Source organism: Vanrija pseudolonga, chromosome 7 (genome assembly GCF_020906515.1).
Source record: "Vanrija pseudolonga chromosome 7, complete sequence".
Taxonomy (NCBI): domain Eukaryota; kingdom Fungi; phylum Basidiomycota; class Tremellomycetes; order Trichosporonales; family Trichosporonaceae; genus Vanrija; species Vanrija pseudolonga.
In genome coordinates, this window is record NC_085855.1 from 1,035,528 (window position 1) to 1,062,878 (window position 27,351).

Sequence of the window (27,351 nt, forward strand, 5' to 3'; positions counted from 1 at the left end):
GGACGCGTAGATGTGTGCGGATGGACGCGTCGGTGGGGTGCGGAGGACAAGAAACGCGCTAGTGCACAGTATGCCGCAGTGTGTATACAGCCTGGCTGATGGTGCGGGCATACAGTGGCCCGAGCCTCGGTCTACTCCACGTCTCCTACTGCGTCACTGCTCGAGACAAGCGGCTAGATGCCCGCTGGCCAAGTGGCCAGTCCACGCCGTCCGTCCACTTCTACGGAGACGCATGCGCGACGCACATACTCGCAGCAGACGCACATTAGGTACCCCTGCACCCCTGCCCACCACTGCGCCGTTTCCTTGATTAGATGGGGTTGGAAATGGGCGCGATGCCTTTTGCTTTTACTTGAAGGGAATCGTCGGCGTTGAAGGGATTTGAGACATGTCACAAAGGGTTGGATGGCCATCACCTCGTCTCTGCCGAGTTTTTTGGTTGCCATTGCCCCAGGCACGAATGACTTCTCCAGTCCAGGCGGTGTTTAATCCGCGGGAAATGGCTGGGATTATGTCATTGACTGGTGCACGGCGCCACGGTGAGCCCTCACCCACTCGACACCACCCTGCTTACACTCCCGGCGGCCGCCAAACCAACCAAATATCCCATCTCGCTTGAACCCACCTGCCTGTCTGCCCAGCATACCGCACACGGCTATCCCCGACTCCCCCACCACACTCGTTTGCGGCCCGAACCTGACCCCTCTGCCTCTGCTGCCCGCCCCTTGGCTGCCTTGCTCCTCACAACCTCGGTACCGTGTGCGGTGCGGGGGCGGGCGGGGACGCGCGCGGCAGCACCATGGGGCCAGGCAGGCAGGCGTCAGGTCGCCGCCGCCCGCCCCCGCCCCCGTGTCTTGTCGCGCGGCTGTGGGTGGCTCGGCGCACACGCGCGCGCGGCACTTGCACCAAATCACATCCAGTCCGTATCTCCGCGGCCCTTGCGGTCAAGAAGCAGTCCTAACCTCGGCTTTGGCGTCGCTGCGCTGCGCTGCCTGCGCGCGCGCGCTGCAGCCGCAGGTGAGAAGCCAAGAAAAGGCACCTGCTGCCTGCCAGACCTAGATCTGTGGGGGGGAGCAAGGGGGCCAGGTATTCCAACGCAACTCATGATGCACGACTGCTGCCAGGCATGCGCCGAGACGCGGCCGGCCGTTGGGGACGACGAGAGAAGGGAGCACGACCACTGGTCATTGTCGACGACGTACCCCGACGGTCGGGGTCTCCCCTGAACAGGAAGGGGTGCAGGAAACACAGACGTTTCCCGTTGATAAATAAAACACGACGCCTCCCTGGTGGTTTATCACCACCACCACGACCGACCGACCGACTGACCGCCACGGCAAACGTCGAGCCTCACACACCAGTACCACTTCTTGTTCTTGTTGCTCGACCCACTCGCCACCCATCAGCACCCTAGTGACGAGCGATTAGCACCATCTCCTTCCCGTCTCTGACACGCGCTTGCCACCCCCGTGCTGCCAACGCCGACGAGCGCATCATCCGTTGCCCAACCAACTTTTTAGACCGACGTAATTACAGCACTAAGCCTGGCCCAGTCCCTACCCCGCGTAACCGGCCCCCGCGCAACTTTCCAGCTGCCACCACCTCACCGCGCGCGACACGACACCCCGACGCATTTAACCCAACAGCCTCAACCTCGGATGTCTGCATTTGCGTCTTCCCCATTCCTCCCATTTACAGCGCTCGCAGACGAGCGGACCAACAGCATCGCGTCATACCTTGACTTTGCGGGCATGGAGCGCGCCAAGACGCCAAGTGCCGCCTCGAATGCCGCCGACAGCCCCGTGATGGTCAAGGGCAGCGGCGGCTACGGTGGCGGCCTCAAGCGATCCCTGGACGACATTCTCGAGCTCGGCAACGAGGACGAGGACGTCCTCTCGGCGCACCAGCACCAGGCAAAGAAGCGTGCTTCCTCCAGCTCGGCCGGCTCGGTTGTCGACGACGCGAGCAGCTCGAGCGAGTCCATCTCGGCCGCCAGCGCGTCCGCACCCACGCAGTCGTGGAGCGATGCCGTTCTCGAGCTTCTCGGTGGCCGCTCAGCGTCTACTGCCCCTGGTGTGGTGGCCTCGTCACCAACGCCGACCCTCGGCCCCTCGACATCATGGCAGTCGTCAGCGCCGTCGCCCGTCCCCCTCACACCGCCCGCCACGCTCATCAACCACGAGCTCTTCCTGGCCGCGGCTGCCGTCGCAGCTCCGTCCATTTCCAACAACCTCAAGGACGTCATGGCGTCGGGAGCCCTCGGGCTCAGCTTTGGCCTCGAGCTCGCCATTACCCCGCAGATGGTCAAGACGGCCAAGGACGCGGGGTACCACTCGCTTCACGTCGACTTTGGCACCAACAAGCCAAACTTCCAGATGGCCTCAGAGGTGTTCTACACGGCATTGAACCTTGGGTGAGTAGCGTGCTGTCCTGCATCTGTTGATCAGCTTGGCTAACCTTGTCGCCAGCATCACGCCCATCTGTGTCCTCCCCGCCGTCCAGCCCGACATCATCTCGCGCGTCCTCGACAACGGTGCCCAGGGCATCATGATCCGTGCCAACACGGCCGACGAGGCTGCCGACATTGTCAGGAGTACAAAGTACTACCCTGTTGGCCAGCGACCACCGACCCTCAAGCAGCCTCGCAAGGCGCAGAGCACACACATTGCAAAGGCGCAGCAGGTCGCAAACGAGGCTGTCCTCGCTGTCCCTGTCATCGACTCTGTTCAGGGTGTCAACAACTGCGAGGCCATTGCCGCTATCCCTGGCGTCGACATGGTCTTCATCAATGTCTCTGGCTTGAGCACCGAGTGAGTTTTCTTGTACTGGCGACCCCGAGCGCACCGAGATCCGCGGGTACCTACCTCTACGATCCGCGGGTATTGTGCCACACGTGCTGCTGCAGCATTGTGCTCGTGCGCTCGCTCGGTCATTGTCCCCCCTATGGTATCACTGCTGACACACGACACAGCCTTGGTTGCTCGGGCCAGTACGACGACCCGCGGGTCTACGACTCGCTTGCGCGCATCTGCCGCGCCGCAACAAAAGCTTCGACTGCTTCGCACCCAGTGTACGTCGGACTGAGTGGCAAGGCATGCGTCCGTCCCGACCTCATCTCTCGGTTGAGGTCAGAGTTCCCCTGTGTGCGCTGCGCGCTCGCGGGACGGGACACGAGCATCCTGCAGTCTGGCATGGAGGTCTACGTGACCATGCTCCGTGGGGTGGAGCTCGGCATGCCGTCCCCATGGAACATGCCCGCCGTTTCGATCGACCCGTCTCTGATCACTGGCGGCGCGTCTCCCAACCAAACACAAAAACCAAAGCTGTTGAGCCAGCGCGCTGTCCCCAGCAGCGGCACCATGAACCCCTTGGGAGCCAGCCCCCTGCTCAGCATGAACCCTCTGTAGTCCCTGTGTCCCGAGCGACCTTGACATCATTATATTTGGCATCCACATCACCCCTGCATCGGTTCCTGGAGTCTCCTTCGTTGTACAGAATAGTAGTAGTTTGGGCGATATGCAGCCTTCAGCAGTAAACACAAGTGTGACGCGTCGAGCGAGCTCAAGCGACGCCGGACCGAACGGCCGAGGCCTTTCAGTGCCCATGTGTTGTGTTCGACTGCCACCATTTGCCGCGTACAGCCGCCCGTCAATGGTGCTAGTGCCGCCGGTGGTCTACCCATGTGGGAGCGAACAAGTTGCGGCCATCCAACGGAGAACAGCAACGTATCAGCATCGCCGAGGCGATATTATCCCCACAAGCCGGGTGCACTAGGCCGCCTCGGCAATCGCAGAGCGTCTCGTCTCCGGCGGCAGCGGCATCAAGACGGCTACCGTGGCGGGCGGGGACCAGGCAATCGATCTGAGGAATGTGCGGCACGGCGGGCTGGCGCGCAGGGCGGGGTGACGATGCCGCCCTCGTCGTCGACGCGGTGCGGTGCGAAGCGGAGCGCCGTGCGTTGTGCATATGTGGTCGCTTGCGGGCCTGCCCCGCTGGCGTTGTCGTTTGCCCATGCCGCCGGCTCCACCAAGGGCCCCCTGGCGTGGTGGCGCCCGTCTCGGCGCCGATTGCGCGAGCAGCGTCGCGTTGTCGATGGCGGCCGGCCAGCTGCGTCGTACTGCGCTGCGTGATTTTATGGTGCGCGTCGTCGTCGCCAGCGCTACGGCCGTCGATACATGCCTGTGCCGTCTTCCTACATGTGCACTGCGCGTCGCGCAAACACGCACCAGACAGCGACTGAATCCCACCCGAAAAGTCTGAAGACGCCGCCTCTCGTGCACCCTGGGGCCCCCATTTGGTTGCCCACCTCACACATCTCTCGTCATTTCCGGCAGCCGACACTCGGACGCCGAAAGCCGCGGCCCGCGGTTGGCACTGAATGGCAACGACGTCGTCGACTGCCGCGTTCTGCGCCTCGTTCACTCAGGGCGGGCGCTGAGGGGTCCCAGAAACGCGGAGGCTGGGGCAGACGAGGAGGCCCAGCCAGAGGTCTCTGCCGCAGCGGCAGGTTGGTTCGACGTGTGTCGTCGATGGAGAACTCCGGGTCCATGTCGGGGCGGGAATGATTAAAGCTTCGGCTGCAGATGGGCCCGCGAGTTGGCTGCCTGCTGCTGCTGCCGGGTATGCGAGGCCGATCCGACCCCCACCCCACCACTCACCATCGCACACCAACCAGCTCACCTGACCCGACCCACACCTGACCTCTCCGCACGACGACCAGGCCAGAACACCGCACATCTCACCGTCGCTCACTCACTCCACAATCCACACCGACCCACACACATACCATGCCCATCCAGACAATCTACACGAGCGACCTGCCCGCGCCGCCGCTCCCCCGCACCAGCTTCTTCAACTATGTGTCGCCGAGCAGCGCGGCCGACTCGCCGCTGCAGCGCTTCGACCCCAACCTGCCGGCTTACGTCGACGGCATCACGGGCCGCACGCTTACCCGCGGGCAGGTGCACGACGGCGCGCTCCGCCTCGCGGGCGGCTTGAAGAAGCTCGGCGTCAAGCGCGGCGACACGGCGTGCTTGTGGGGACCCAACTCGGTAGAGTGGGCCCAGGCCGCGTTCGGCGTGATCGCTGCTGGCGTCGTGCTGTCCCCTGCCAACTCGGCGTAGTGAGTATGGACTGGGCTTGTGGGGTTGTCGTGTGGGTCGGCTGGGCCGATGGTGGTCTGTCTGATCAGCTGCCATCCCTGCCGTCCGTGCATATGGTGACATTTTACCCCGCACCGCCTGCAATGCCATCGGCGCCACTTGGTCGCTAAGCTAACCTTTCCCCAGCGAGCCCCACGAGATCGCGCACCAGGTCAACGACTCGGGCGCGAGCGTCCTCATCCTCGACCCGTCGCTGCTCCCCAAGCTCGACGCCGCGCGCAAGCACTTCAAGCGCGACTTTGCGCCGTCGCGCATCCTGCTCCTGGCCGAGACCAAGGCCAAGCCAAAGGGAGCAAAGTTCAAGACCATCTACGAGGCGTTCGCGGCGCCAGTCCCGGCGGAGCGCTTCGACGGCGACGAGGCGCACAAGGTCGCCGTCATGTGCTACTCGTCCGGCACGACGGGCCTGCCCAAGGGCGTCGAGACGACCCACTACAACCTCACGTCCCAGTTCCAGGGCCTGCCGGGCACCTACACGCCGCTCGTGTCGGGCAAGGACTCGTTGCTCGGCATCTTGCCGCTGAGCCACGTATACGGGTTTGTCTTTATCCTCTTCCAGCCGTACAGCGTCGGTGTGCCGGCCGTCCTGCTGCCGCGCTTCGTCGAGCTCGACGTGCTCAAGGCGATTGAGAGGGTGAGTCGGGGGTGGCCTCGGTGACTTCGCCACACGGCGCGTAGCTAACTCCGCGCCAGTTCAAGGTCTCGTACACCCTCCTCGTCCCGCCCATCATCATTGTCCTCCTCAACTCGACCAACGTGTCCAAGTTTGACCTCAGCTCGCTCAACAAGCTCACATGTGCGGCAGCGCCGCTCAGTGCCGAGCTCGGCCAGGCGTTCGAGCGCAAGTTCCCCAACATCAAGATGCCCGAGGGTTACGGTGGGTACCAGAGCCGGCTTTGGTTTCATACACCCAACTCACTCCCCCAGGCATGACCGAGACCTCTCCCGCGGTCACAACGTCGTCTCCCGAGTCGCACCTCCGCGGCTCGGTCGGCAAGCTCCTCCCTGTGTGGGAGGCGCGCCTTGTCAACGACGGCGTCGACGCGCCCATCGGCGAGCGCGGCGAGCTCTGGGTCCGCGGGCCCTGCGTCATGAAGGGCTACCACAACAACCCGTCGGCCACAACGAGCAGCATCACCTCGGACGGGTGGTTCAAGACGGGCGACGTGCTCACGCGCTCCGAGGATGGATGGTTCCGTGTCGTCGACCGCGTCAAGGAGCTCATCAAGTACAAGGGTTTCCAGGGTGGGTTCATTGCAGTCTGGACGTCAAGCTCACCCGCCAGTGCCTCCTGCCGAGCTCGAGGGCCTGCTGCTCGAACACCCCAAGGTGGCCGACAGCGGCGTCGTCGGCGTGTACGACGAGTCGCAGGCGACCGAGCTCCCGCGCGCGTACATTGTCCCCAAGCCCGAGGTCCCCGCCCACGAGCACGCGTCGCTCGTGACCGAGATCGGCGAGTGGATCGCGCAGCGCGTCGCAGGCCACAAGAAGCTCCGCGGTGGTGTTATCGCCGTCGAGGCCATCCCCAAGTCGCCCAGCGGCAAGATTCTCCGCAAGGACCTCCGAAAGCGCGCAGAGGAGGAGTGGAAGCTGAACCCAATCAAGCCAAAAGCCAGGCTCTAGGCCGTTGTATCGTATCCTGCATTCTTGTACCTCTTGAACATGACATTCAGTCAAGCGTGCAGTCGGGTTGCCATGCCGTCTAGTCTGTCTATGTGGTCTGGCTACGGAGTGGGGCTGAACGAGATGATTCTGAGGCGGTCTGCAGAGGTTAGCCCTGTACACGCTATCGCACACTCACCCTCTGGAGGGTCGAGGGTACTGGCGCCGGGAGCCTGCTCGCCGCTGACGATCTCGTAGATGGCCCGCTCGTCCATGCTGACGAAGAGGTGCATTAATGGCCACGACCGCTCCGGGCGCTTGAGGATAGTGGCTCGGAGGCGGGGTGCGACGGGGACGGGAAGTGGCTCGAAAGCCGAGTCTTCAAGGATGACGGCGGTCGTCGACTGGTGGGTCAGCACAAACAAGCATCCCGTACCCACAGTGAACACGGCGACGCGCGGGCCATGTACCACCGCGACGGACGACGCGAACTGGTCACCGAGGTCGATAGCGAGCGTGACGCTCGTGATGAACGCCTCGTGCTCGCGCGCGTCGAGCTTGGCCGCCTGTGCCATCACGGCGCGGTAGTGGGGGATGATGAGCACGAGCGACGTGTCGGTCAGCAGCACCATGTTGGACGTGGTGAGCAGCATTCTGGGACCGGGTCAGCAGTCGGGCCAAGCGCAGACCCACTCAGTGACGGTGAAGCCGTTCGCCGCCTCCTCGACCTTGTCGTACACTGGCTGCCCCGGGATCTGGGGCAGCAGCCGCTCGCGCGTGACCGGCTTGGCCCGCTTCGAGGGCACAGAGTACACTGCGGCTGCGATGCGTGCCGGCGGCGCGTCGGCCTCGGGCACCGCGCCGCCCAGGTCCGCAGCGGACCCGATACCGTCTGCACGTGTCGGCAGGGACACGACGTATGCGCCCGTGCGGCGATCATACGCGTGCACCCTCGCCAGGCCCTTGATGAGGATGTAGTCGGCGTCGAGGCCCAACGCGGGGCCATGGTGCAGCGGCTGGAGCAGTCAGCGACACTCTCCCGTCTCCACCCACGTGGATGTCAATCTCGCGGCGCACACCGCTCCCCACGCGCTCAACGACCATCCGCCCGCCACGGCGGTTCCAGTACGCCGCGTCGAGGGCGTTCTCCTCCTCGCTGACATGGAACGCGACTTGGCCCGTGGGCCGGTGGCCGACGTGCGCGGGCACGCGGGCGACGTGGCGGAACCCGGGGATATCGAGGGCGAACATGCCCAGCCCGGCAAAGCCGAGCACGTCGAGCTTCCCGTCGTCCGAGTATCGCGGCTCGCGGGGCGGCGAGAAGGTGCCGATTGCGAAACGCTCGGCGGCCGCCTGCGTAATGTACACGTCCGAGTAGGCCATGCGGCTTGGCTTGCCGCCGCGCGCGAGGAGCGCGTGTCCCAGCCCGCGTATCGGCGCGACGGGGTACGCGCACTCCACTGGCACGCCGACGTGCGATGCTGGAAGGTGCGGCAGGTGCGAGGTGCCGCCGCTGGCACCTTCCTCCTCTGGCGCCGAGGACGCGGAGGGGTCCGCGCGGGCGACGAACCGCACGCCCGCAGAGTCGTGTACCATGAGCGTGTCGCTCGCCGCGCTGGTGCCGTACAGGCTCATGCTGATCGAGTTGGCGGGCGCGCGCGCATAGTGTACTTCTGGGGCCGAGGTTCGCCATGCGCGCTGGAGGGAGAGGTGGTCGATGCCTGGGGTGTGGTTGTCAGCTATTGCACTGCGTGAGAACACAGCTGACACGATTCACACAGAGCATACCAGTCGACCGGGTCGTCCCCGCGCCGCTCACGCTCCCGCCCCTCGACCTTGTGCCGCCACCGCAGGCCCGAGTCGACGTCTTTCAGCGCAAGGTACTGCGTGCGCCAGAGGCGGTCTTGGCCGCGGAAGAAGCCGCGCCAGGCGCGCGACACGCATGCGGCGGACACGAGGTCGCTGATGGACAGGTGCGCTGCGACGTCGAGGAGTATGTCCGAGTCGAGGGTCGTGACTGGGTCTGCTGTGGGCATTGTGAATGCGTGGAGGAGAGAGAGATGCGGGATGGTTGAATGCCAGTTTGACGCGCCGTGCATCGCGCGGGTCCAAGTTGTGTTTTGGCAGTCTGCGGGGCTCCAGCCTCGCCACACCACGGTTTGTGTTCAAGTCAACCCGACTCGACCACCTTCAAAAATATCTCTTTCGACTGCTGTCTCCGGTTTTTATCGGCTACACCCCAGCCCAGAGGCGACTTCCCGCTGGCTTCTTGCCTCGGAGCGGTCGCTTGGCCTACGGATCCCAGACATTTGCCTTTGTCTACAGCCCACTTGCACGTGTGGGAGGGACATATCCCGAGCAATGTGACTATTGGGAGCTCGCCGCCGGACCGCCTTGTGCTGAAATCCCCATCGGGTCCAAGGCGGGGCTCGAACAGGCGCCGCAAGAGAGATACGCTGTAGCACAAGATGGCGGCTTAGACCGCTTGGCTACAGCGTATAGGTGAGGAATGGGATGGAAGGGTTGGTGTTGAAGTGAGACGGGATCTGAGACAGAACGAACAGTCGCGTGGTGGTGGATGACGTCATGGCTGGGACGCGTCCCAGCGCGAGCGCGTCTCACAGCCAAAATCGACAAACACAAGACAACAACGCTCAAGCCTCGTCTTTCTCACTCGACTCTTTCTTCAGCAGCAACATGTCTGCTTCACACTCCCCCACTGAATCTTCCTCGCCAATCCCACTCTCCGTCCTGTGCCTGCCTCTATCCGGTGATGACTGTGAAGGGCTCATTTCCGAGGACGAAGATGATCAAAGCTGGCAGCCTTCGTCCTCGTCGTCTGGTGACTCTTCCTCTAGCTATAGCGACAGTGATGAAGAGGACGACGATGACGCGCACTCGTCGACCCCAAGTGAAGTCACCTCTCTGTTTTACTTCCTCAACATCAACATTCGTCACGAATTTGCCAAGGACGGCGACATTGTCCTCGCGTGCTGCAACGAGGGCTTTCGAGTCAACAAGCATGTGATCGAGTCGCTCACCAACATGTTGTGGGTTGACTATTCTATGGTGATCGGCATAGGTAACTGACAATGAGGCAGGGCTTCGACACGCATTGGGAAACAAACCTACAGATCAATCCCTCAGCCGACGACAGCTGCACCAGCCCCCAGTGCACCAGCTGCTCAGCCTCCCGCGGCTCCGCCAGTGGTGAAGACTCCGCAACCTCCAGCAGCTCATCAGGTTTTGAAGCCCATACAGCCTCAGGAGGTTGTTCAGCTGCAGACCAACAACCATCATGCCAAGACTATTTCGCCTACGGCTACCGCGAAGGTGTCGGCAGCAACACAGCACGTGAAGGCTGCACAACCCACGGCTCCTCTCCCAACCCCGGCGACTGTCAAACCTTCAGCAACGGCCTCCGTTCCTTCCACCCAACCTACCGCAACGAAAGCTTTGCCCATCGCCGACGACGACGATGATGAGCAACTGGAAGCGCCCCAGTGCTATGCCGACGAGAGCTGGCCCCCGGTCATCTATTGGATGACGTTCGACCCAGACGACATGTTCTGCCTCCTCGCCTGTATCCACTCTGTGCAGAGGGGGGAAGCATTCCGAACTGGACTGCCGGACTGTTTCTCAATGCGCTCCGCCTCGCAGAACAGTACAGTGTCTTCACGCCCATCCGGTCGAGGATGGAGAAGGTGCTGTACAAGAAAGCGGTCGAGCTTCTGGATGCCCCGACTGGCGACGAGTGGGCACTGGCGACCTACCTCATCATCGCCCAACGTTTCCAGTCGTCGACATTGATGGCACCTCTTGTGTCCTCCCCTTCCAAAGCTTGGTGGAGGCCCCATCTCCACCACGGGTCTGCCCGGCGGTCCATCCATGATCTGCTCGGTAAGCAGGGCTTCCGCATCTTTGCCTACCTGGCCATCCTCTACGAAAGTGGTGAAAGCTTGGATGCCTTTGAGATCAAGTTCAATAAGCAGCGGGCAGGCCTTTGTAAGTGGCGTTGTGTTGGACTCGACGCAATGGGTTGCTGATAGATCATTTCTAGACAAATTCTACACCGTGAGAAGCGGATGGGGAGCTGAACTCAACTTTGTTCTCCTGAAGGACGGTACCGAGGTGAAGGTTTGACGAGATTGGGGATGCCAAGAGCGATGTAGGTGAAATATCAGTAGGTACCAGCCCGGAACGATCTCTGGGGTGGCCCTTGTTGACACCTGCAGCATTGATAGGTCGTGCTATGAGAGAGAGAGGCCTCGACGTGAGTGTTGGTCGAGTGGTCACAGCGAGTTCGTGTGTATGCAAGTTTCCACATGTGATGTATGCCCGCGAGCACAATGTCTTTGACAAGCAACACTACAGACCGCCTGTTCTGGTGTCGAACAAGTAGCATTGCGAGCTTGAGGTTCCGAAACCCATCTCAAGCGGGCTCTGCCGCTGCCAAGAGATCGCCCAGGGTGGCGGTGGTGGTGGCGGCCGCGTGCACCACGATGTGGCGTCCCACCCACCCTTGCTTCTCCCTCGGCCTCGCTGCTCTCCCACCTCTGGTCAACTCAACACTGGCACCGCGACCGATGGCCGACGGATGACTTCCCCGCGGGGTTGGGCTTGGCGTGTTCTCCTTTTGCCTCGGGTGCGGGCAGGATCTGCTGCGCCTCGGCGATGCCAAGCATCGCATCACTCGAACAAGGCTCGGAATGGCGACTTATGCTCTTACCGCAACCTCCTCTGCTCCTCGACCATGGTGGTGAGTGCAGTCGTGTGTGCAGCGCACATAGGCAGCGCACAGACAGCATCGAGCTGATACCTCGCCTTGGCGCGCTCAGTTCTCCTCTCGCCCGCGCCAGCCCGAGTTTTGTGCGCCGGCGCCGTCGTCGTCAACGTCTCGCTCTCGAAACTCGCCCTCCCCCACCCCGTCGACCAACAGCAGCTCGATGCTCCACAAGCGCAAGCAATCACAGGACACGCTCAGCAGCTTTGGCTCCCTCACCATCCAGCCGGCCACGGCCAACGCGCGGCAACATGGGCGTAACGGCTCGCTTTCGTCCCCGCTCCCCAGCCCCGGCCTGCCGCCGACCGCAACCCCCAGCCACGCGGTCGAGGACGGCGGCAGCATCAAGCTCCACCCCGAGTTCCAGCAGGAGGGCAATGTGCTCCTTGCGTGCAAGGACGCCAAGCACCAGGTCGGGTTCACGGTGAACGGCAATCTGATTGCTGCGGTATGGTGGGTATCGCGGGCGCGGGAGCGAGGGGCTAGAGCTCACCTCATGCCCCAGCCCAACCTTCCGCGACCTCCTCACGACGTTCAAGTCTGGCCCGGCGATCGTGTGGCTGGACGACTCGGTCGACGACATCCGCATCTTCCTCCGGCTGTTTGGCCTCGCAACACCAGTAAAGGGCGGCATGTGGGAGAAGAGCTGGGAGCCAACGCTGTACGACTACGTGGCGTCGCTGCGCGTGGTGGAGAAGTACGACATGGTGCTGCTGCGCGACGTGCTGCACAACAAGGTGTCGACGCTGCCCGACGAGTTTGTCGACAACATGGGCCACAGCAAGAACGAGGTGTTTGCCATCCTCCATCTCGCGCATGTGCTCCAGAGCCGCCCGCTGTGGGAGAACATCTGCTCGCATATGGGCCGCTGGAGGAATACCCTCGACCTGCACCGGCTCAAGGACGACGAGGTCGAGTGGCTCGGGCCCGAGCTGCACGCCATACTCATCGCCATTGCAGCCATGAGCATGGGCAGCTACCCGTACGCCGACACGCATAACATCCGGGTGCACTATGACCACGGTGGGTGGTGTGGCCTTTGTGTTGCTGACACTCGACCCCAGATGGCAAGGCGAGCGTCGTCTACGCCGACTACCAGAAGAACAAGTGCCCAAACTGCAAGCACCACTGAGGCGTCGCTGTACGACATATGATGCATGGGATGAGTTTGGATAAGTGTCCGTCTAAATGAAGATGTGCTTGGTCGTGTCCTCCTTGTCCGCGGTGCGGTAGAAGCAGAGTCCCTCTGCGACGTGTCAGCGGAACGTCAGTGCTGCTGCAACTCACTCGCGGAATACTCGGCTACGAATTCGTCAACATCGCCGCACAGCGCGTTTTGCGTGGCGAGGAACGCAAGCGCGCGGACGACGGTCGAGCCGAGGTCCTTGACCTCAGCCTCCTCCAGCTGGAACGGGTTGAGCATGACTCTCCACCATGTTCTGCTCATGCGACCGCGGAGGCAGAGTGACGACCAGATCTCGGCGTTCCGGAGCGTGTGCCCTAGATACAGAAGGGCGAGCACCTCGGCGCGGTCAGGCAGGGACTCGCGCTGATCGGCGAGCTGGCGCGCCTTCTTGGTCACGCTCGCGCGGAAGATGGACTCGAGGAACGGCAGCGCCTTGTACTCGGTCAGCAGGCGCCAGATGGCTCTGTACTCTGTGCCGCTGAAGACGTTGGTCGCCGCGTCGTGGTTGCACGCGTTGAGGAAGCGCAGGAACGGAAACACGTCGTCGGGCTTGTCGTTGACCCAGAACGACGGGCGCGTCCAGTCGGCAATGTCGCACCCGTCCTTTGGTGCGGCTTTGGAGAATGCCGGGCTGGGAGGGGGTGTGAGCGGCGGCGACATTCACAGTGTTACCATAGCAGCTGGAGCATCTGCCCGTTGATCTTGAAGCCGACGAGCTCGTCGCGGCAGACGAGCAGCGTGTCGCCATGGTGCTGGGGATACTCGGGATGGAGTTGGACCTCCTTGACCTCGCGAGGTTTGCTTCGGAAAAGCATCGCCATGGTTCTTGGGTGAGAAGGGGTGGGGGTGAAAGAGTGAAAGTGGTCAGATGGTGTGTCATTGTGAGAAGAGACCGAGTTCGCAAGCAGGATGGGTCGACAGAAGCGGCGGCGAGCGGCACCTCGACGAGGCAAGTGACGCTGCCCTCGCCATCGTTGCGAGTGCCGGCGTGACGCGGTGCTGCGGCTGCGTCCGGCCGTCTCCTACCGCGAGGGGCAGGAGTGCTCGGGGCGAGCGAGAACAGGCACTTGCCCACACTCGAGAGCTTGCTTCGGCGCACAGGGATCGCCGGGATGCGCTCGTGTGTAGACTGTCTTTCGCACGCTCGCGCCAGGCCATGAACACGGGGAGGCAGAGGTCGTGGCGGGGGCCGCTGTTGTTCTTGGTGGGAGACGGCGGTGCAGTGGTCGTGGTGGCGCGTGTGTTCACGGTGCAACAGGTCGTCCTGGCATGTGGCACAGCGTGCTGTTACTGGTAGTGCGGGGGCGAGGCTGCCGATCCTCGTCTGCCCCGCTACATTGGGAAGACTTGACTTGGGAAATTGGTAAATTACACGCTCACAGGTATTGCAATCAGCATCAGGATAGCTGGTCTTCCGCCACAGGCCAGGCGAGCCCCACCAAGTCAGTGGTGTGCCACACGCCTCCTGCACGATGCGACGCCGCAACCCGTGACCTCTCTTCCTTACGACCGAACCAGCAGCTGCAGGCTATCGGTTCTGTGCTGAGGCGCCGAGATGCCAACGCCGAGCCACGTACCGAGGTATCTCCACGAGTCGAGTGGAGCAATGAGCCCGCACGTCCAGCGTTGACAATCAGAAGCGAGATTTGGCAGCGCAACAACAGCGGCAGGGGCAGTGGGGACGGACGCGTCGGGGCCAAAGACCAACCAACCGATGCCGCGGGGCCACCCTGCCCTGCCGCGTCACGGCCAAGGCCAAGAGTCGCGCGCGCGCCGTTGCCGCAACCCACATGTGGCATGGGGAAGCGCGGAGATGCCGGGGCCAGCTTGATTTTCCACACTGACACGGCGCGCGCAGAGCATTGCCAGATCGTGCCGCCCCCATGGGGGCCGTGATTTCCCCGCGATATCACCAATGCAGCATACTTGGGGTTGCAGTTGCAGAGATTCGTGTGGCGACAAGCAATGTTGCGGCGAATGCGCGGGGCAATGCCAACCCCGGAAAATACATGGAGAAACTAGCGGCATCTTGCCTGCTGCTTGTCGTGCCTTGCCATCGGCGGGCCCGACGATCGCCTGTGCATGGCGCCGCCACACGTCTCAGCCGTGGGTGTTGCCCGCCCACGTGAGCTGGCGTCAGCGGGAACCACTACGCCACGCACTTCCACGCACTACAGACGTTAGCTCCTCGTTCCGCGACACTGGTCCCCGGGAATTCTTCGGCGAGTCTCCATCCCAGCAATGCTCGCGATAACCAACTGACTTTTGTGTGACTGAACTCGCGGCGCTGTGCTTGCTCTGTGCTCTGCACTCTGACTCGACGCTGCTGCGAGGACAGCCAGTGCCGAGAAGACGCGCGCGCAGCTGTATATATAACGGGGCACCACTCCCCCCGAGGGGCCACACGCAACGACAACAAGCTCAGCTCGGCTCAGCAGCTAGCGACACTCGACACCCACGACCATGCCTGCTCCCGGCGCCCCGCCCCCCTCGAGCCTGCCCATCGCTCACTTGCAGAACAACACGGCCAAGTGGTGGTGGGCCGACCCTGGTCTCCGCAAGCTCGCGCTCGGCATCGCGTGCGGCTTCGCAGTCACGGTCAACAATGGTGCGTGCCGCTTGGGCCGGGATGGGCCACGGGGCACACTGACGCCTGACTCCAGGCTACGACATCTCCCTCATGGGCGGGCTGATGGCCAACCCGCGCTTCATGAAGGACATTGACTCGCCCGGCTCGAACAAGCTCGGCCTGATCGTCGCCGCCATCTCCCTCGGCATGATCCCCTCGCTGACGTTTGCCCCCGCCCTTGCCGACCGGCTGGGCAGGCGCATCGCCATGGCCGTGGGATATGTCATCATCATCGTCGCGGTGCTTATCCAGACGTTTGTCATTGGTGGCTGGAGGATGTTTGCCGGCCGCTTCGTCCTCGGCTTTGGCTCGTCGATCGTGTTCGTCTCCTCCTCGCCATATGTCGCCGAGATCGCCCACCCCCGGAACCGCTCCGAGACGGCCGCGTTGATCAACTGCAACTTCTACGTTGGGTCCATCATCTCGGCGTGGGTCACGTTCGGCGCGCTTAACATCAAGAGTAACTGGTCCTGGCGCCTGTGTACCCTCCTGCAGTTGCTCCCTCCCATTTTCGTCCTCTGCCTCCTGCCGTTTGCACCCGACTCGCCGCGCTGGCTCGTGGGCAAGGGCCGCGTCGACGAGGCACACCGTATGCTCGCAAAGTACCATGCCAACGGGGACATGGACGACGAGCTCGTCCTCTACGAGCTCGAGGAGATCAAGGAGGCCATCGCGTCTGAGAAGTTGCACCAGGCAAACTCAAAGTACTCTGCCTTCCTCAAGACGAGGGGCAACCGCCACCGTCTCTTCATCATCGTTGTAAGTGCTTTTGGTGGTGCGGTGCCTCGCCCCGCTCACACCAACCCCCAGATGGTCGGCTTCCTCTCCCAGTGGGTCGGGAACGGCATCATCTCATACTATCTCGTCGACATCCTCAAGTCTGTCGGCATCACGTCGCCGACCCAGCAGACGGGCTACAACGGCGGCCTGCAGATCTTCAACCTTTTCGCGGCCGTCTTTGGCTCCATGATGGTCGAGCGCGCCGGCCGCCGCAAGATGTGGCTCATCAGCGCGTGCGGCATGCTCGTGTCGTACATTATCATTACGGGCTGCTCGGCCGCCTACACGGAGAAGGGGAACAAGGGCGCCGGGTACGCTGTTTTGACCTTCTTATTTGTCTACTTTGGCTTCTACGACATTGCTGTGAGTTGTGGTGATGTTAACTCTCCCTCTGACAGCCCAGTTCACCGGTCTCGCGATTGCGTACCCAATCGAGGTCCTCACCTTCTCTCTCCGCACAAAGGGTCTCGCCATCTCCTTGTTCTCCGTCTCGTGTGCCCTCTTCTTCAACATGTATGTCAACCCCATCGCCCTCGAGCACCTCGCGTGGCGTTACTACTTTGTCTACATCGCAATCCTCATCCTCGCCATCGTCGTCATCTACTTCGGCTTCCCCGAGACCAAGGGCCGCCTGCTCGAGGAGGTCGCCGAGATCTTTGACGGCCCCCAGGCGCACGTCTCGGGCGACCGCCACAACGATGACCAGCCCAAGGATTACAAAGAAGGCTCAGAGCACGTCGAGGACTCCAAAGTTTGATGAAATATTACTGAGGTTATACTGAGATGGGCGTTACATATGTAGTTGTTGCTCTGTTCTAAGGATGTTACTCGTGTCACCGCTCTGAGGTTTCTCTTCAAACGTCCAGCCCCCTAACCCGTGTTCCCAACATCTTCCCTCATTTAGGCTCATTATCCGCAGCCAGAAACGCCTCACTCGACCCTCCCCCTACACCGGGATCTTCTTGTCGGGGCGGAGCTTCTTGACAAAGTGAAGCTTGCCGTCTGCCAGTCAGCGGGTTGGCATCGAACTCCTGCCACCCACCATCTGCGAATCTCGCCTCGAGACCCGTGACATCGTGGCCCAGCGCGCGCTTTTTGACAACGAACGCCAGGGCATGGTAGCACGTCTCGCCGGCGGCCTTGACAGTCGCCGCGTCAAACTCCCACGGGTTGAGCGAGCATTCCTTGCGGAACACGACAGCTTCCCATATGTGGGAGTTGTGGACCCGGCAAGCGAGCAGAAACAGGTCGAGTTCTGTTTTCTTGATCACTGGGTGACAGCGGGGACAGTGGGCGGTTAGGCACTTGGCGATGTCGCTCGCACGGTGGTGAATGTCGTCGCGCACTACACCGTAGAGGTACGGCCGTCCGCCGTACTTGTCGAGAAGCTTGAGCAGCGAGCGGTAATGGGCGAGACAGGGCGTCTGCTTGTGTGCCATGGGCTGTCCAGCGGCGATGAAGGCCAGGAAGGCGGCGACATCAACGGCCTCGTCGTCAACCCACTGGATGTTGATCTTGATCGTGTCGTCGTCCCAGGCCCAGCTGCGCACGTTGGCACTGTGCTTGGCAGCGGCCTTGGACTCGAAGAGGGCGGGACTGGGCCTAAGTACGAGTTGTATCCACAATTGGTTGATCAACTCACACAGTCGCCTTGAGCATGGCGCCGTGAACCTTGAACGCGACGTTGTTCGCGATGCACGCGACGATCAGGTCGCCGCGCTTGAAGTCGGGGTGCACGTCGAGCTCGAGGTACTTGGGGGACGAGGGCGGTGACTCGGCATGACAGGGTACCCGGACACCCTTGTGCGTCGCGTGCGAGGCTTTGGACACCATTGAGCCCGAGGTGGTTGTTGACGATGATGATTTGGACGAACCTGGTCGCCCAGTTGTTGAATGCGAGGAGTGGGATGGCGCCTTCATATCTGCTGCGAGAGGCTACATGGCCAGACGGGGGCGTTGGAGAATGAGATGGCGGGAAATGAAGAATGGTGATTGTGTGTGTGGGTGGGAATAGAGGGTGTATGTGTGTCTGAAGATGATGGCGACGGACGGGTCAATGGATGGCCGCGAGCCAGAGTGCGCGCCACACCCGTGCGTTGTCTGGGCTTGGCGGTCTCGCACCGAGAAGATTGAGGTGACGAAGCATGATTATGGGGGCGAGATGAGATGCAGAAGCATGCAGGTTGGGTTGGGCTGGGTGGCGACATGACATGCACACGGTGGCGAGCATCCACGATGCAGGTTAAGATGGCAGCTGCTGGTATGCTGGCAAGTTCCCTGTCTAGTTGCGTTGACTGACCTGGTAAGAGGCCTTGCTTCTTCTTTGTTCAGTCACGATCTGGGGGTTCCCGGGTTCGAGTCCGCTCGAGCTCACAGCGCGTCGCTTCACTGACTTTCGCAATCAGTGTCAAGCCTTAACATGACCCTGGGGGGGAGATTGAGCTCCTCTTTTGGCACTCGCGACATGTCTCGGATCTGAGACATGGAAAGAAATCAATCACGCGGCGCGGGGGTGTAATGGGTGGCGAATGGGATTAATTAGGTTTTGTCACGTGGGGTAATAGTAATTCTTATTAGCGCATTTGACTCGTTGCCTTATGCATGACGTCGTTGTCATTGTCAACACTACTCCGCCCCTCAACTCCAACAACAAGCTGGATCCGCAGACAACGACTCACACTCACTCATCTACCTAAACTCAACGCCCCATGCCATGGAAGCCAATCTGCACCCACACTTTATCCACTACGGCGACGTCCTGTTAGTTGGCAACGACGGTATCGGGTTCCGCCTCACATCGCACTTCCTCGAGAGCATCAGGTAAGTCGTCAGCACCGATTTCGTCCACTTATCGGCCCAGCGGCTCTCTGGGGCCGATGCTCGAGCCTGATTTCTTGGACGAGCCACGAGACCCCGAGCCTACGATTCAACTTGACGAACCCTCAAAGGACTGGGCCGTCGTGTTCCGCCTGTGCAACCTGCTTAGGCTCACGCCGGATGCGCCAGCGTGGGACCCGACCATCGACGACTTCCGCACCGCACGCGACCTCCTGGATACCTACGGCTTCCGCTCGGACATTGTCGCCGGCTTGGGTCACCAGCTGGCCCTGTCCGACGTGTATGCGCTCGCTACGCGCAAGGAACAGACGTGGGAGATCATGACGCTGGCGACCGAGCTGCAGAGCGGCGAAGCGTGGGACCAGGTCATTGCGAGGCTGTCTGCGTGGAGCCGTGTCATGGACCCACGGACCATGACCCGGCACGAGATGCTGACACTGGGCCACGAAGCGTACTTCATCCTCATCGGTCTGCTGGCCTGGTCGAGCGACGCCGCGTTCGTCAGACTGGACAATGTCGGTGTCAAGTACATCGGCGAACCGGCGTGTGGTTTCGACCGGCCTTCACGCCGCGCCGTCATCTACGCGAAATGAGACAGATTCAAGTGCTCAACAAAGCCCAGCCCTGTGGTGGTCGGTGCTCGCGCACCTGGCGCCGAGCTCGTGCGCTGCTCGCGCGACAACACCGCTTTCGACCTCTGTTCCTACCTCGAGCGGCACTTGGACCGGACCCACAGACCTGGCGCTTGACCATAGCCGCAAGTACCTCTTTTTTCCGTTCATGGGCTCTCTGCATGTGATGCCGTCGACGGCCGTCTCACCACCTGCGAGCGAGGGCGTGTCGTGGCCCGCTCCGACTATCAGATCATTTCGTTTCGTCCTTCTGCCCACACTTTGTTTGTGGATGACGTTTATTTAACCCTCGCTACCGGCACAGATCTTGGGTCTTGGGTCCTGTTCCCCCCGACCGACATGCCTCCCGCGCAACCGAACCGCCAGCACTCGGCGCCGAGCGGAGTGCCTTACCATCCTGGTCATCGCCGGTCGGTCACTGCCCCTTCCGTGCCTGTGTCGAGTACATCGGCATCGAGTCTCTCACCTGTCACGCCGCAACGCTTCCCTGTGCCACCACCGCAACAACAGTCGACCTACCATCCGCATCCGCATCCGCATCCGCATCCGCATCCGCATCCGCATCCGCATCCCGGCCCGCCCCCGGGCCAGCAGCCCATCAGACCCATCCTCCAGCCCGCTCCGCCAGCTCGGTCTCCCATACCCCCAACGATTGGCCAGCATCCGGGGCCACAACCCGGGCCCATGCAGCAGGTAGCGGGTCCCCCGCCACCGCCGCCGCCTGGACCCAGAGGGCCACCACAAGAACCACATCACCAAGAACCAGTCCAAGGCTACTCTCACGGATGGCCGCAGAGAATGCCCTATGCGCATCGATACTTCCCACAACCACAGCACCTCGCCCGGACGGTCCCATCAGTCAACAACGATGGCTACAACTTTATGCTCGTGTGTCATTCTGTGCGAGAGCATGTTCGGCCCAATTCGCCTATGATTGAGCACGTCGGGTTTCTCCTCCGACGCGAGGTCATGACGTCGCTGAGGTTTGTTTCCCTGCAGAGACTGTGCAGTGTGTTGACGCGTTGCACCAGCCCATTCGTCGACAGCCTCACGAAAGACTTTCCGCCAGGGGAGGTGTCTCTCTGGCTTGACGAAACTGAAGCCAACGTTGCGGCCCTGTTGGAGGTATGTAACCTCTTGCCCGACAAGCCACCTCAAGCACAGACCTTCCACCCCACTGCGCGGCAGTACATGGGCGCGGGGGTCATTGCGACAAAGTACAACTTTGCAGCGCTGGTGCCCTCGATCCAGTACCACATCCTAAATGCGCCGCCAAGGGAGACTGCGTGGCAGTTTGAGGAAATTGCCTTTTTCCTCAACTTTGCGCACACGAGCCGGTCGCCCGCGCTGTGGGACATGTGCATCCGCTACCTGGGCGCCTGGCGATCACAGCTCGACCCGAGGCGTCTACCCCGGGAACGGACCCGGGAGCTCGATCCCAAGGTCCACAGGGTACTGCTGACCTTTGCGGCCTGTACGCGCGGTCGGACCCTCTTTGACGGCCTCGAAGGGATCAAGGTCAAGTATGGCGGCGGTGAGTGTCTGGCCGCGTGTGCCCGTGATCGGCGGCACGGCGTGACAGCGGCGAACGTTCTGTGCTGACGTGTAGTAGTGGACGAGCCGTATGTCGTGGTCGAGCCTGAGTAGGGCGGGCGGGCGCGTATGCTGCGGGCATTAGCATTGTTTACGAAAGGCATAGAGTAGAGAGAGGCAGGGTGGAGTTTGTCCGATGGCGGCCATGCACCTGGCGTGTGTGGGTGGGGTCCGGTACCACGGCACGGCGCGAGACGCGAGCGCGCGTTCGATTCGCGCGAGTGTGCTAATGAAGTGGGATTTGGTCCCTGGGTGCCGCGTCGGCGCGCAGCGCAGAGCGGTGGATGGGTATCGGATGCAACGCGAACCAGGCAACAACATGCCTGGGAACCGGCTTGCCTGACGTGAAAGGCACACGTGCCCGGGCGATTCCAACGAAGATCGCGTAGCACAGTGGTTAGTGGGCTTGTGTCTTGGCGCATGTCACACGATCAGCAGCACACAGCGGGCAAGAAGTGATGATCCACAAAGCATGTATTACCTGACCTGCAGGGGTGAGGACACAACAGCGACTGATCTGCCCGCCACAGCCCCCGCCACGTTGTTATCACGGAATGGGTGCGTACTCCCTTGTGGGCGGGGTGAGTACCGTACTCCCTCGCGTTGGCCGCGCCAGGCGGCGTCATCGCTCTCGCCCAGTCCAGTCCGTCGGAGCTCGCGGCGAGAGCGCGCGGGCGGTGCAGCACCAGCAGCGCGAGGTAAAGCCCGCTCCGCTGCTGCAGCCATGCACGACCGCCACCACCACCCACCACCACCTCGCACGATGACGCACGGCGACGCAGCGCACGGCAACGGTGGCACTCGTCACTCGGCCACGAATGCTAATTACACTCCAGTCACCTCGCAGATCGCGGCCAACTGCTTCGTTGAATGCATACGGCGAGCATTGGAGTGACCGCAGTGTCGCAACGTATAAGAGCGCGTGGTGCTGGAGCAGGGAGAAGGGTATGTCACCGCCCCTCGACAACACCATGGGAGGAACTCTTGTCGCTCAGCACGCTATCGATCTCCCCGCGACCCCGCCGGTCGCCGGCCACCCGGTCCCCGCCGTCGTGAAGCCCGACACGCCGCCGAGCTCGCGCCCGACGTCGCCAGAGGAGGCGGCTGCTGCGGCTGATGCAGCTGCGGCTGCCGCCACCGACGAGGCCCCGCCCGCCCCCCACGCCACCGTCGAGCGCGGACACCGCAAGCCGACGCTCCACCCGCTCTTTAACGACGCCTCGCTCGACCTGCTTATTCGTTGCGAGGGGGGTACCGAGCCCACTGGCTTCATGGTGCGCCGTGGCATGCTCGAGGCGATCTGGTGGGTGGCGTCGCGCGTGGTGGTGGCGGTGATGCATACTGACCTGGTCCTAGCCCCCGCCTCCGCACCCTCCTCGCACCGTGCCCCCCGGGCTCGTACACCGTCACGACGGACGACAAGCCGGCCGCGTTCGCGTCCTTCCTCACGCTGTGCCGTCTCGGTCCTCCCGGCGCGCGGGCCAAGACGCCGTTCCTGGCGTTCAACACGCTCGGGCGCAAGAAGGAGGCCGACGCGACGCCGCAGCTCGACGAGCTGCACTCCGTCCTGCCGCTACTGGAGAAGTACGGCGCGGTGGACTGGGTGCGCGGCCTGCTCGCCGACGACGTCGTGGCGCTCGTGCCGCATCTGCTTGCCGGCGAGATGAACCAGGCCAAGACGACCAAGCTGCTGCAGCTGGCGCACGGCACGCGCTCGCAGGATATCTGGCACGCGGCGATTGCCAACTTCCAGAAATGGCCCTGGGTCAACCCTTGGAAGATTAGCGAGGCGGAGCGCACCCAGCTCGGTAACAGCGTCTACGATATCCTCGTGGGCGTGTGGTGCAACTCTGAGCGCTTTGACGAGGACGGCCTGGTCCGCACACGTATCTTCTACCAGGGCGACAGGCCGCCCAAGCTCTACCGCGTCGCCACGCTCCCGCTCATGATTAACAGGCGCAAGCCGGCGGTGGCTTAGGAGGGAGGAGGGGGTAGTGGAGGGTGTTGTACCAGCAGATGAAGATGAAGGCAAGAGCACACAACCATACATGGCCCCACATACACCAGTTGCATATTGCTTGCCCGGGCGCTGGGGGTGTGCCAAAGAGCAGGGTGGCCGTCGACTGATAACTGACTCTCGACAATGGCCGCGCCACACGGCCCTAGTCGCCCCCACGCAGCCTCCACCCCTCACTCCAATGCATATGTGATGACACCCTACCCCCACACAACGGCCCTACGCATACCTGTGCTCTGCGTCCAGCGACGTGTCGATAGACAGTCGCCCGACCTTGTCGGCCAAGAGCGGCGAGAGGATCTCTGCACGGCGCGGGCGCTTCGAGTCGCGGAACACGACGGCGGCTGGGAGTGTTAGCTCCGTCCTCCCAACCCCTGATGCAACTCACCATCGCCATCGTACCGCACATGGATATGCTCGAGGTCTTCAAACGGATACACCGCCTCGCTCCACGCCGCAATGTCGACGAGCACGTCGTGCACCTCGCCGCCAACCTCGGCCGCGACGTAGCCCCCAGCCAGCAAGCTAGTCCAGCGGGGCAGCTGCCCGAGGATATGGTCCCAGATAGCGCCAGAGCGGAGCTGGTGTGCGAGCACGAGGCTCTCGAAGAGCTCCTCCTCTTCCTCCCACCGGGAGGCGATCGCCTCGCTGAGCGCGACCTTGGAAGTCAAGGCCGCGCGGAACGGGGGCCGGAACTGGTATTTCGTCAACAGCTCGAGCGCGGCGCAGAACTGCGAGAGCGACGGTTCAAAGTCGACAGCGAGCGCGCTCGGCGTGCCGAGGTGGAACGTCCGGAAGAGGAACCACACGTCGTCGGACGCGTCGTCCACCCACAGCGTGAGCGGGGAGATGGCTGCGATGTCGGGGAATCCGGCTACAAGAGAGCGGAAGACGACGCTGGGGGCGTTAGCCTGGGGCAGGACGGTGGGCTCACCTCGCAGACCACAGGTGCGAGTACTGCACCTTGAAGCCCACGCCGTCGGTGCAGAGAACGAGGACGTTGCCTTCGTCCTCAAAGTCCTCGTGGAGCTTGTACGCGTCGGCGGCTGGCGCGGCTGGCGACGGGGTGGCTGTGGCGGCGCCACCCTCACTCGCCGCCGGCGCTGGACGCAGCGCGAAACCTGGTGTGCAGACCGGATACTGCAGACTTGACATGTTGTTGTTGTGCGTGTGTGCAAGGTGACAGTGCAGAGATACGATGCTTTCAGAAATGTTGTGACACTGTGCGCCGCGTGTCAGCTGCTGCTTGCGTGCCGGCGGACCGCCTCGCGCCACACGGCCTGTGCGCGCTCGGACTCGGACAATCGGGACGTAGTCGGCGGGCGTTGAGCGGCCCTGTAGAACGCCGAGTATGTAATGTGATTGAGACTGAACATATCCATTAAGTATGTACTATAGCGATAACCTGGCCATAGCCAGCCTTTTACAACTTCGCCTCCACGTCTGCTGCCTACTTGCGCGAGCGCGTCACGTCGGCCCAGATCCCCTTGGCCACCATGGCCAGCCCGTGGCGCGCCTCCCAGAGCGGGTACAGGCCGATCATGATCAACCCGCCGAAGAGCCACAGAAGCACGATGCACACCCACGCCGTGAATCCCTTCTCCGAGTAGATGTAGTGCGAGAAGAACTGGGGGAGTGGCACGGCGAAGATGAGGATGAACGTCAGCCCGATGGCCGCAAAGGAAGCGAGGCGGAACGCCTTGTGCAGTCCTGCGTCGTCCTCGTGCGTCGGGGTCGGCTGTGCCTCGCGGTCGGCGACCGCCGAGACGTCCTTCTCGTCCTTGGGCATGGTGGCCACCGCGTCGCCGTGCACAGACGACTTCTCGCTGCCCGGGTCGCTGCTGTCGCCCGCCGCCTCCTGGCGCTCGACCTTGCTGCCGGCCGAGTAGTTGATCGCGCGGGTGATGTCCCAGTCAAAGTTGGCGGGGCGGATGAGCGACCAGCCGACGGTCACGATGCCGCCGATGCCGATGGCGAGGAGGTTGCCGGTGAGCATCTCGTAGTCGCCAAACGTGGTGTCGACGTTGATGACGCCGTTGTTGAGGCGCGCCGTGATGCCGAGCCAGCCCGCCACACCGGCGACGAACCCGAGCACAGCGCCCGCGATCGCGCCGGTGCCGTTCGCCTTCTTCCACGTAATACACAGCGCGATGGGGACGACGGCACTGCCAATCATAGTCCCCATCAGCTCGTACAGGTAGCCCATGCTGACGCCAATGTAGTGGAAGGCGGTCGCGATGGCGCCCATAAAGAGGGCGTACGCAAAGATGGACAGGTGCGAGACCCAGAGAATGTCCTTCTCGGTCGGGTTCTTCTTGATGTAGGTCCCGTACACGTCGTAGGTGAGGAGGGAGGACACGGCGATCTGCTCGGCCGAGCAAGCCGAGGTGACGGCCAGGAAGAGGAGGATGAGCATGGCCGTGGCACCCGCCGTGCCCATGAGCGCGGCCGCTGCCTTGACCGCGGGCAGGCCTGCGCCCACCTCTGCCGGCGTCAGGGTAATGACGGGGTTGTCGCTGTGCGCCAAAACAACCGACGCCAATCCGAGCGATGTGGCGATGCCAAGCGGGATACCAAACCACGCGATGCCTCCCCACAAGAACGCCTTGACGCTCGTCTTCGGCTGCGACGCAATCGCTCGCTGCCAGTATGCTTGGTCGTTGAACACCGTTCCGAAGTTGCCCACGATGTTGAGAACGCCGAAGATCAATCCAGACTTGGAGCGGATCGTTAGGTAGGAGCCGCCGGCGTTGCCACTGATGGGGTGGACCTCGGCGGCCTTGTGGAGCATTTGCCACATTTTCGCCGGGCTTCCAATCGTCGGCGAAGTCGCATACACGACCAAACCGAAGGCAATGAGTATGCAGTAGAGCACGAGGGTGTGCGTGTAGTCTGCGATGAGGGTTGCACGCATGCCGCCGACAACAACGTAGATGGACACGCCGATGGGGATGAGGAAACAGGCGGCGATCGTGTTCATTCCCGTCAGCTGTGCCACAGTGGCGCTGCCACCCAGGATGAGCATGGTGGAGACGATGATGTTGGTCGCGAGGCCGAAGAAGAGGAACACGCCGTGCGCGATCCCACCCCACCGCGTGCGGATGATCTCGAGGTAGGTGTGGCAGTATGGCGCGTGCATCTTGAGCTTGGACGCGATCATGGCGAAGAGCAGCACCTGGATCGTCGCGCCCGCCGCGTACCACCAGGGACCGGAGATGCCAAACTTGTATGCCGTTGCGGATGACTGGAGGAGCGTCGCGGCCCACGTCCAGGCCGAGACGATGCCGGCCGCGATGAGGCCGGGAGGGACGGAGCGCGAGGCAGAGTTGAACTCTTCGGCGTTGGACGCCTTGTGTGCCGTGTAGCGAGTTTGGACTTGTGTGATGAGGATCATGAGGGCCGAGAAGAACAGGCCCATGCCGATCTGGGTGGCGCGTCAGTGGCGCTGGGGGTAGTTGGTTTGGGGTTGCTTACAACGACGCCATACCCAGCCGCCTGGGGTAGGATTGATGTGGTCATGGTGGAGGTAGTGTCGATTGCGGGGTTGGACTTGGGCTGCAGCTGCTTCTCGCGCAGTCTTATACTCTTGAGACGCCTTGCCACGTACGAGCTTATCGCTCGCCCAAGCTCCAAACTAGCGTGCCTCTTATCACACTTGACTCGGTCGCGCGTCCATCGCCCGCCTACTCCTTGTCACCCAGCGCTCGCTCAGCCCCACGCTCCAGCCCTCCCTCCTCGAGGCGTCCACAAAGCCCGATTCCCATTCCCGCTCCACCTGCCCACCGCCCTCTGATTGGCACAGAGGGGCCAGCTACCCCCGCCAAGGAGCTCCGTTGGACTAGTACCCCGAGTGATAAGGCGCTGAGCACGGCTCAGTCACGGTGGAGACCCCCGAGGCTAGTGGGGAATCCCGGGAAGACTCGGGGGTGACGGCTTGAGTCCCACTGGTCCGCAGCCGGGCGGTCGCGAGCGAGCGTCAGGTCGCCGGCGAGGCGAGGAGCGGCGTAGGGGTGAGAGGGAGGCCCGGTGGATCTGACGGCTGCGGCTGACTGACAGCTCCGCTGCCAGGTACTATCTGGCGCCCGTCACGCCGCGCGTCATTGGGCGCGGGGGAGGCGGCGGGGTATCC

General features: G+C 62.6%; 13 protein-coding genes across 13 annotated transcripts; 8 read left to right on the forward strand and 5 right to left on the reverse strand.

The window, feature by feature from the left end:
- Positions 1 to 1,314: 1,314 nt before the first annotated feature.
- Positions 1,315 to 3,541, forward strand: rhmA_1 (2-keto-3-deoxy-L-rhamnonate aldolase). The gene is made up of 3 exons (XM_062775819.1): positions 1,315 to 2,413; positions 2,469 to 2,810; positions 2,972 to 3,541. The coding sequence occupies exons 1-3, from the start codon at positions 1,659 to 1,661 to the stop codon at positions 3,405 to 3,407; spliced, it is 1,533 nt and encodes a 510-aa protein (XP_062631803.1). The 5' UTR covers positions 1,315 to 1,658; the 3' UTR covers positions 3,408 to 3,541.
- Positions 3,542 to 4,787: 1,246 nt separating this feature from the next.
- On the forward strand, positions 4,788 to 6,785 carry 4CLL5_1 (4-coumarate--CoA ligase-like 5; the record flags this gene model as incomplete). Its single annotated transcript, XM_062775820.1, has 5 exons — positions 4,788 to 5,122; positions 5,289 to 5,796; positions 5,856 to 6,039; positions 6,090 to 6,407; positions 6,448 to 6,785. The coding sequence occupies 5 exons, from the start codon at positions 4,788 to 4,790 to the stop codon at positions 6,783 to 6,785; spliced, it is 1,683 nt and encodes a 560-aa protein (XP_062631804.1).
- LOC62_07G009265 (uncharacterized protein) lies at positions 6,483 to 8,800 on the reverse strand (the record flags this gene model as incomplete). The annotated part of the gene is made up of 6 exons (XM_062775821.1): positions 6,483 to 6,924; positions 6,964 to 7,168; positions 7,205 to 7,418; positions 7,458 to 7,780; positions 7,818 to 8,485; positions 8,542 to 8,800. The coding sequence occupies 6 exons, from the start codon at positions 8,798 to 8,800 to the stop codon at positions 6,887 to 6,889; spliced, it is 1,707 nt and encodes a 568-aa protein (XP_062631805.1). The 3' UTR covers positions 6,483 to 6,886.
- A 1,659-nt stretch (positions 8,801 to 10,459) lies between these two features.
- Positions 10,460 to 11,040, forward strand: LOC62_07G009266 (uncharacterized protein; the record flags this gene model as incomplete). Its single annotated transcript, XM_062775822.1, has 3 exons — positions 10,460 to 10,769; positions 10,825 to 10,947; positions 11,000 to 11,040. The coding sequence occupies 2 exons, from the start codon at positions 10,460 to 10,462 to the stop codon at positions 10,905 to 10,907; spliced, it is 393 nt and encodes a 130-aa protein (XP_062631806.1). The 3' UTR covers positions 10,908 to 10,947; positions 11,000 to 11,040.
- A 670-nt stretch (positions 11,041 to 11,710) lies between these two features.
- Positions 11,711 to 12,679, forward strand: LOC62_07G009267 (uncharacterized protein; the record flags this gene model as incomplete). Its single annotated transcript, XM_062775823.1, has 3 exons — positions 11,711 to 12,000; positions 12,053 to 12,570; positions 12,612 to 12,679. 3 exons carry the CDS (start codon positions 11,711 to 11,713, stop codon positions 12,677 to 12,679), a joined length of 876 nt encoding a protein of 291 aa, XP_062631807.1.
- A 52-nt stretch (positions 12,680 to 12,731) lies between these two features.
- On the reverse strand, positions 12,732 to 13,554 carry LOC62_07G009268 (uncharacterized protein; the record flags this gene model as incomplete). Its single annotated transcript, XM_062775824.1, has 3 exons — positions 12,732 to 12,793; positions 12,835 to 13,364; positions 13,406 to 13,554. 3 exons carry the CDS (start codon positions 13,552 to 13,554, stop codon positions 12,732 to 12,734), a joined length of 741 nt encoding a protein of 246 aa, XP_062631808.1.
- Positions 13,555 to 14,991: 1,437 nt separating this feature from the next.
- Positions 14,992 to 16,899, forward strand: LAC12_13 (Lactose permease; the record flags this gene model as incomplete). The annotated part of the gene is made up of 4 exons (XM_062775825.1): positions 14,992 to 15,341; positions 15,397 to 16,121; positions 16,173 to 16,505; positions 16,546 to 16,899. The coding sequence occupies exons 1-4, from the start codon at positions 15,197 to 15,199 to the stop codon at positions 16,897 to 16,899; spliced, it is 1,557 nt and encodes a 518-aa protein (XP_062631809.1). The 5' UTR covers positions 14,992 to 15,196.
- A 189-nt stretch (positions 16,900 to 17,088) lies between these two features.
- Positions 17,089 to 17,975, reverse strand: LOC62_07G009270 (uncharacterized protein; the record flags this gene model as incomplete). The annotated part of the gene is made up of 3 exons (XM_062775826.1): positions 17,089 to 17,144; positions 17,185 to 17,738; positions 17,785 to 17,975. 3 exons carry the CDS (start codon positions 17,973 to 17,975, stop codon positions 17,089 to 17,091), a joined length of 801 nt encoding a protein of 266 aa, XP_062631810.1.
- Positions 17,976 to 18,783: 808 nt separating this feature from the next.
- LOC62_07G009271 (uncharacterized protein) lies at positions 18,784 to 19,867 on the forward strand. The gene is made up of 2 exons (XM_062775827.1): positions 18,784 to 18,962; positions 19,003 to 19,867. The coding sequence occupies exons 1-2, from the start codon at positions 18,856 to 18,858 to the stop codon at positions 19,571 to 19,573; spliced, it is 678 nt and encodes a 225-aa protein (XP_062631811.1). The 5' UTR covers positions 18,784 to 18,855; the 3' UTR covers positions 19,574 to 19,867.
- Positions 19,868 to 20,258: 391 nt separating this feature from the next.
- On the forward strand, positions 20,259 to 21,259 carry LOC62_07G009272 (uncharacterized protein; the record flags this gene model as incomplete). Its single annotated transcript, XM_062775828.1, has 3 exons — positions 20,259 to 20,595; positions 20,644 to 21,146; positions 21,225 to 21,259. Exons 1-3 carry the CDS (start codon positions 20,297 to 20,299, stop codon positions 21,257 to 21,259), a joined length of 837 nt encoding a protein of 278 aa, XP_062631812.1. The 5' UTR covers positions 20,259 to 20,296.
- A 917-nt stretch (positions 21,260 to 22,176) lies between these two features.
- Positions 22,177 to 23,183, forward strand: LOC62_07G009273 (uncharacterized protein; the record flags this gene model as incomplete). The annotated part of the gene is made up of 2 exons (XM_062775829.1): positions 22,177 to 22,508; positions 22,562 to 23,183. 2 exons carry the CDS (start codon positions 22,177 to 22,179, stop codon positions 23,181 to 23,183), a joined length of 954 nt encoding a protein of 317 aa, XP_062631813.1.
- A 258-nt stretch (positions 23,184 to 23,441) lies between these two features.
- On the reverse strand, positions 23,442 to 24,377 carry LOC62_07G009274 (uncharacterized protein; the record flags this gene model as incomplete). Its single annotated transcript, XM_062775830.1, has 3 exons — positions 23,442 to 23,566; positions 23,611 to 24,119; positions 24,157 to 24,377. The coding sequence occupies 3 exons, from the start codon at positions 24,375 to 24,377 to the stop codon at positions 23,442 to 23,444; spliced, it is 855 nt and encodes a 284-aa protein (XP_062631814.1).
- Positions 24,378 to 24,584: 207 nt separating this feature from the next.
- On the reverse strand, positions 24,585 to 26,823 carry DUR3 (Urea active transporter). Its single transcript, XM_062775831.1, has 2 exons — positions 26,697 to 26,823; positions 24,585 to 26,646 (listed from the first exon to the last, which is right to left on the reverse strand). Exons 1-2 carry the CDS (start codon positions 26,739 to 26,741, stop codon positions 24,673 to 24,675), a joined length of 2,019 nt encoding a protein of 672 aa, XP_062631815.1. The 5' UTR covers positions 26,742 to 26,823; the 3' UTR covers positions 24,585 to 24,672.
- Positions 26,824 to 27,351: the final 528 nt, after the last annotated feature.

Coding starts and splice junctions, on each gene's coding strand:
- DUR3 (XM_062775831.1), bottom strand. CDS start 26,741: ATGACCACATCAATCCTACCCCAGGCGGCTGGGTATGGCGTCGTT. Junction 26,647..26,696: donor CGGCTGGGTATGGCGTCGTT/GTAAGCAACCCC, acceptor CGCGCCACCCAG/ATCGGCATGGGCCTGTTCTT.
- LOC62_07G009271 (XM_062775827.1), top strand. CDS start 18,856: ATGGAAGCCAATCTGCACCCACACTTTATCCACTACGGCGACGTCCTG. Junction 18,963..19,002: donor CACTTCCTCGAGAGCATCAG/GTAAGTCGTCAG, acceptor TTATCGGCCCAG/CGGCTCTCTGGGGCCGATGC.
- rhmA_1 (XM_062775819.1), top strand. CDS start 1,659: ATGTCTGCATTTGCGTCTTCCCCATTCCTCCCATTTACAGCGCTCGCA. Junction 2,414..2,468: donor TACACGGCATTGAACCTTGG/GTGAGTAGCGTG, acceptor CCTTGTCGCCAG/CATCACGCCCATCTGTGTCC. Junction 2,811..2,971: donor GTCTCTGGCTTGAGCACCGA/GTGAGTTTTCTT, acceptor CACACGACACAG/CCTTGGTTGCTCGGGCCAGT.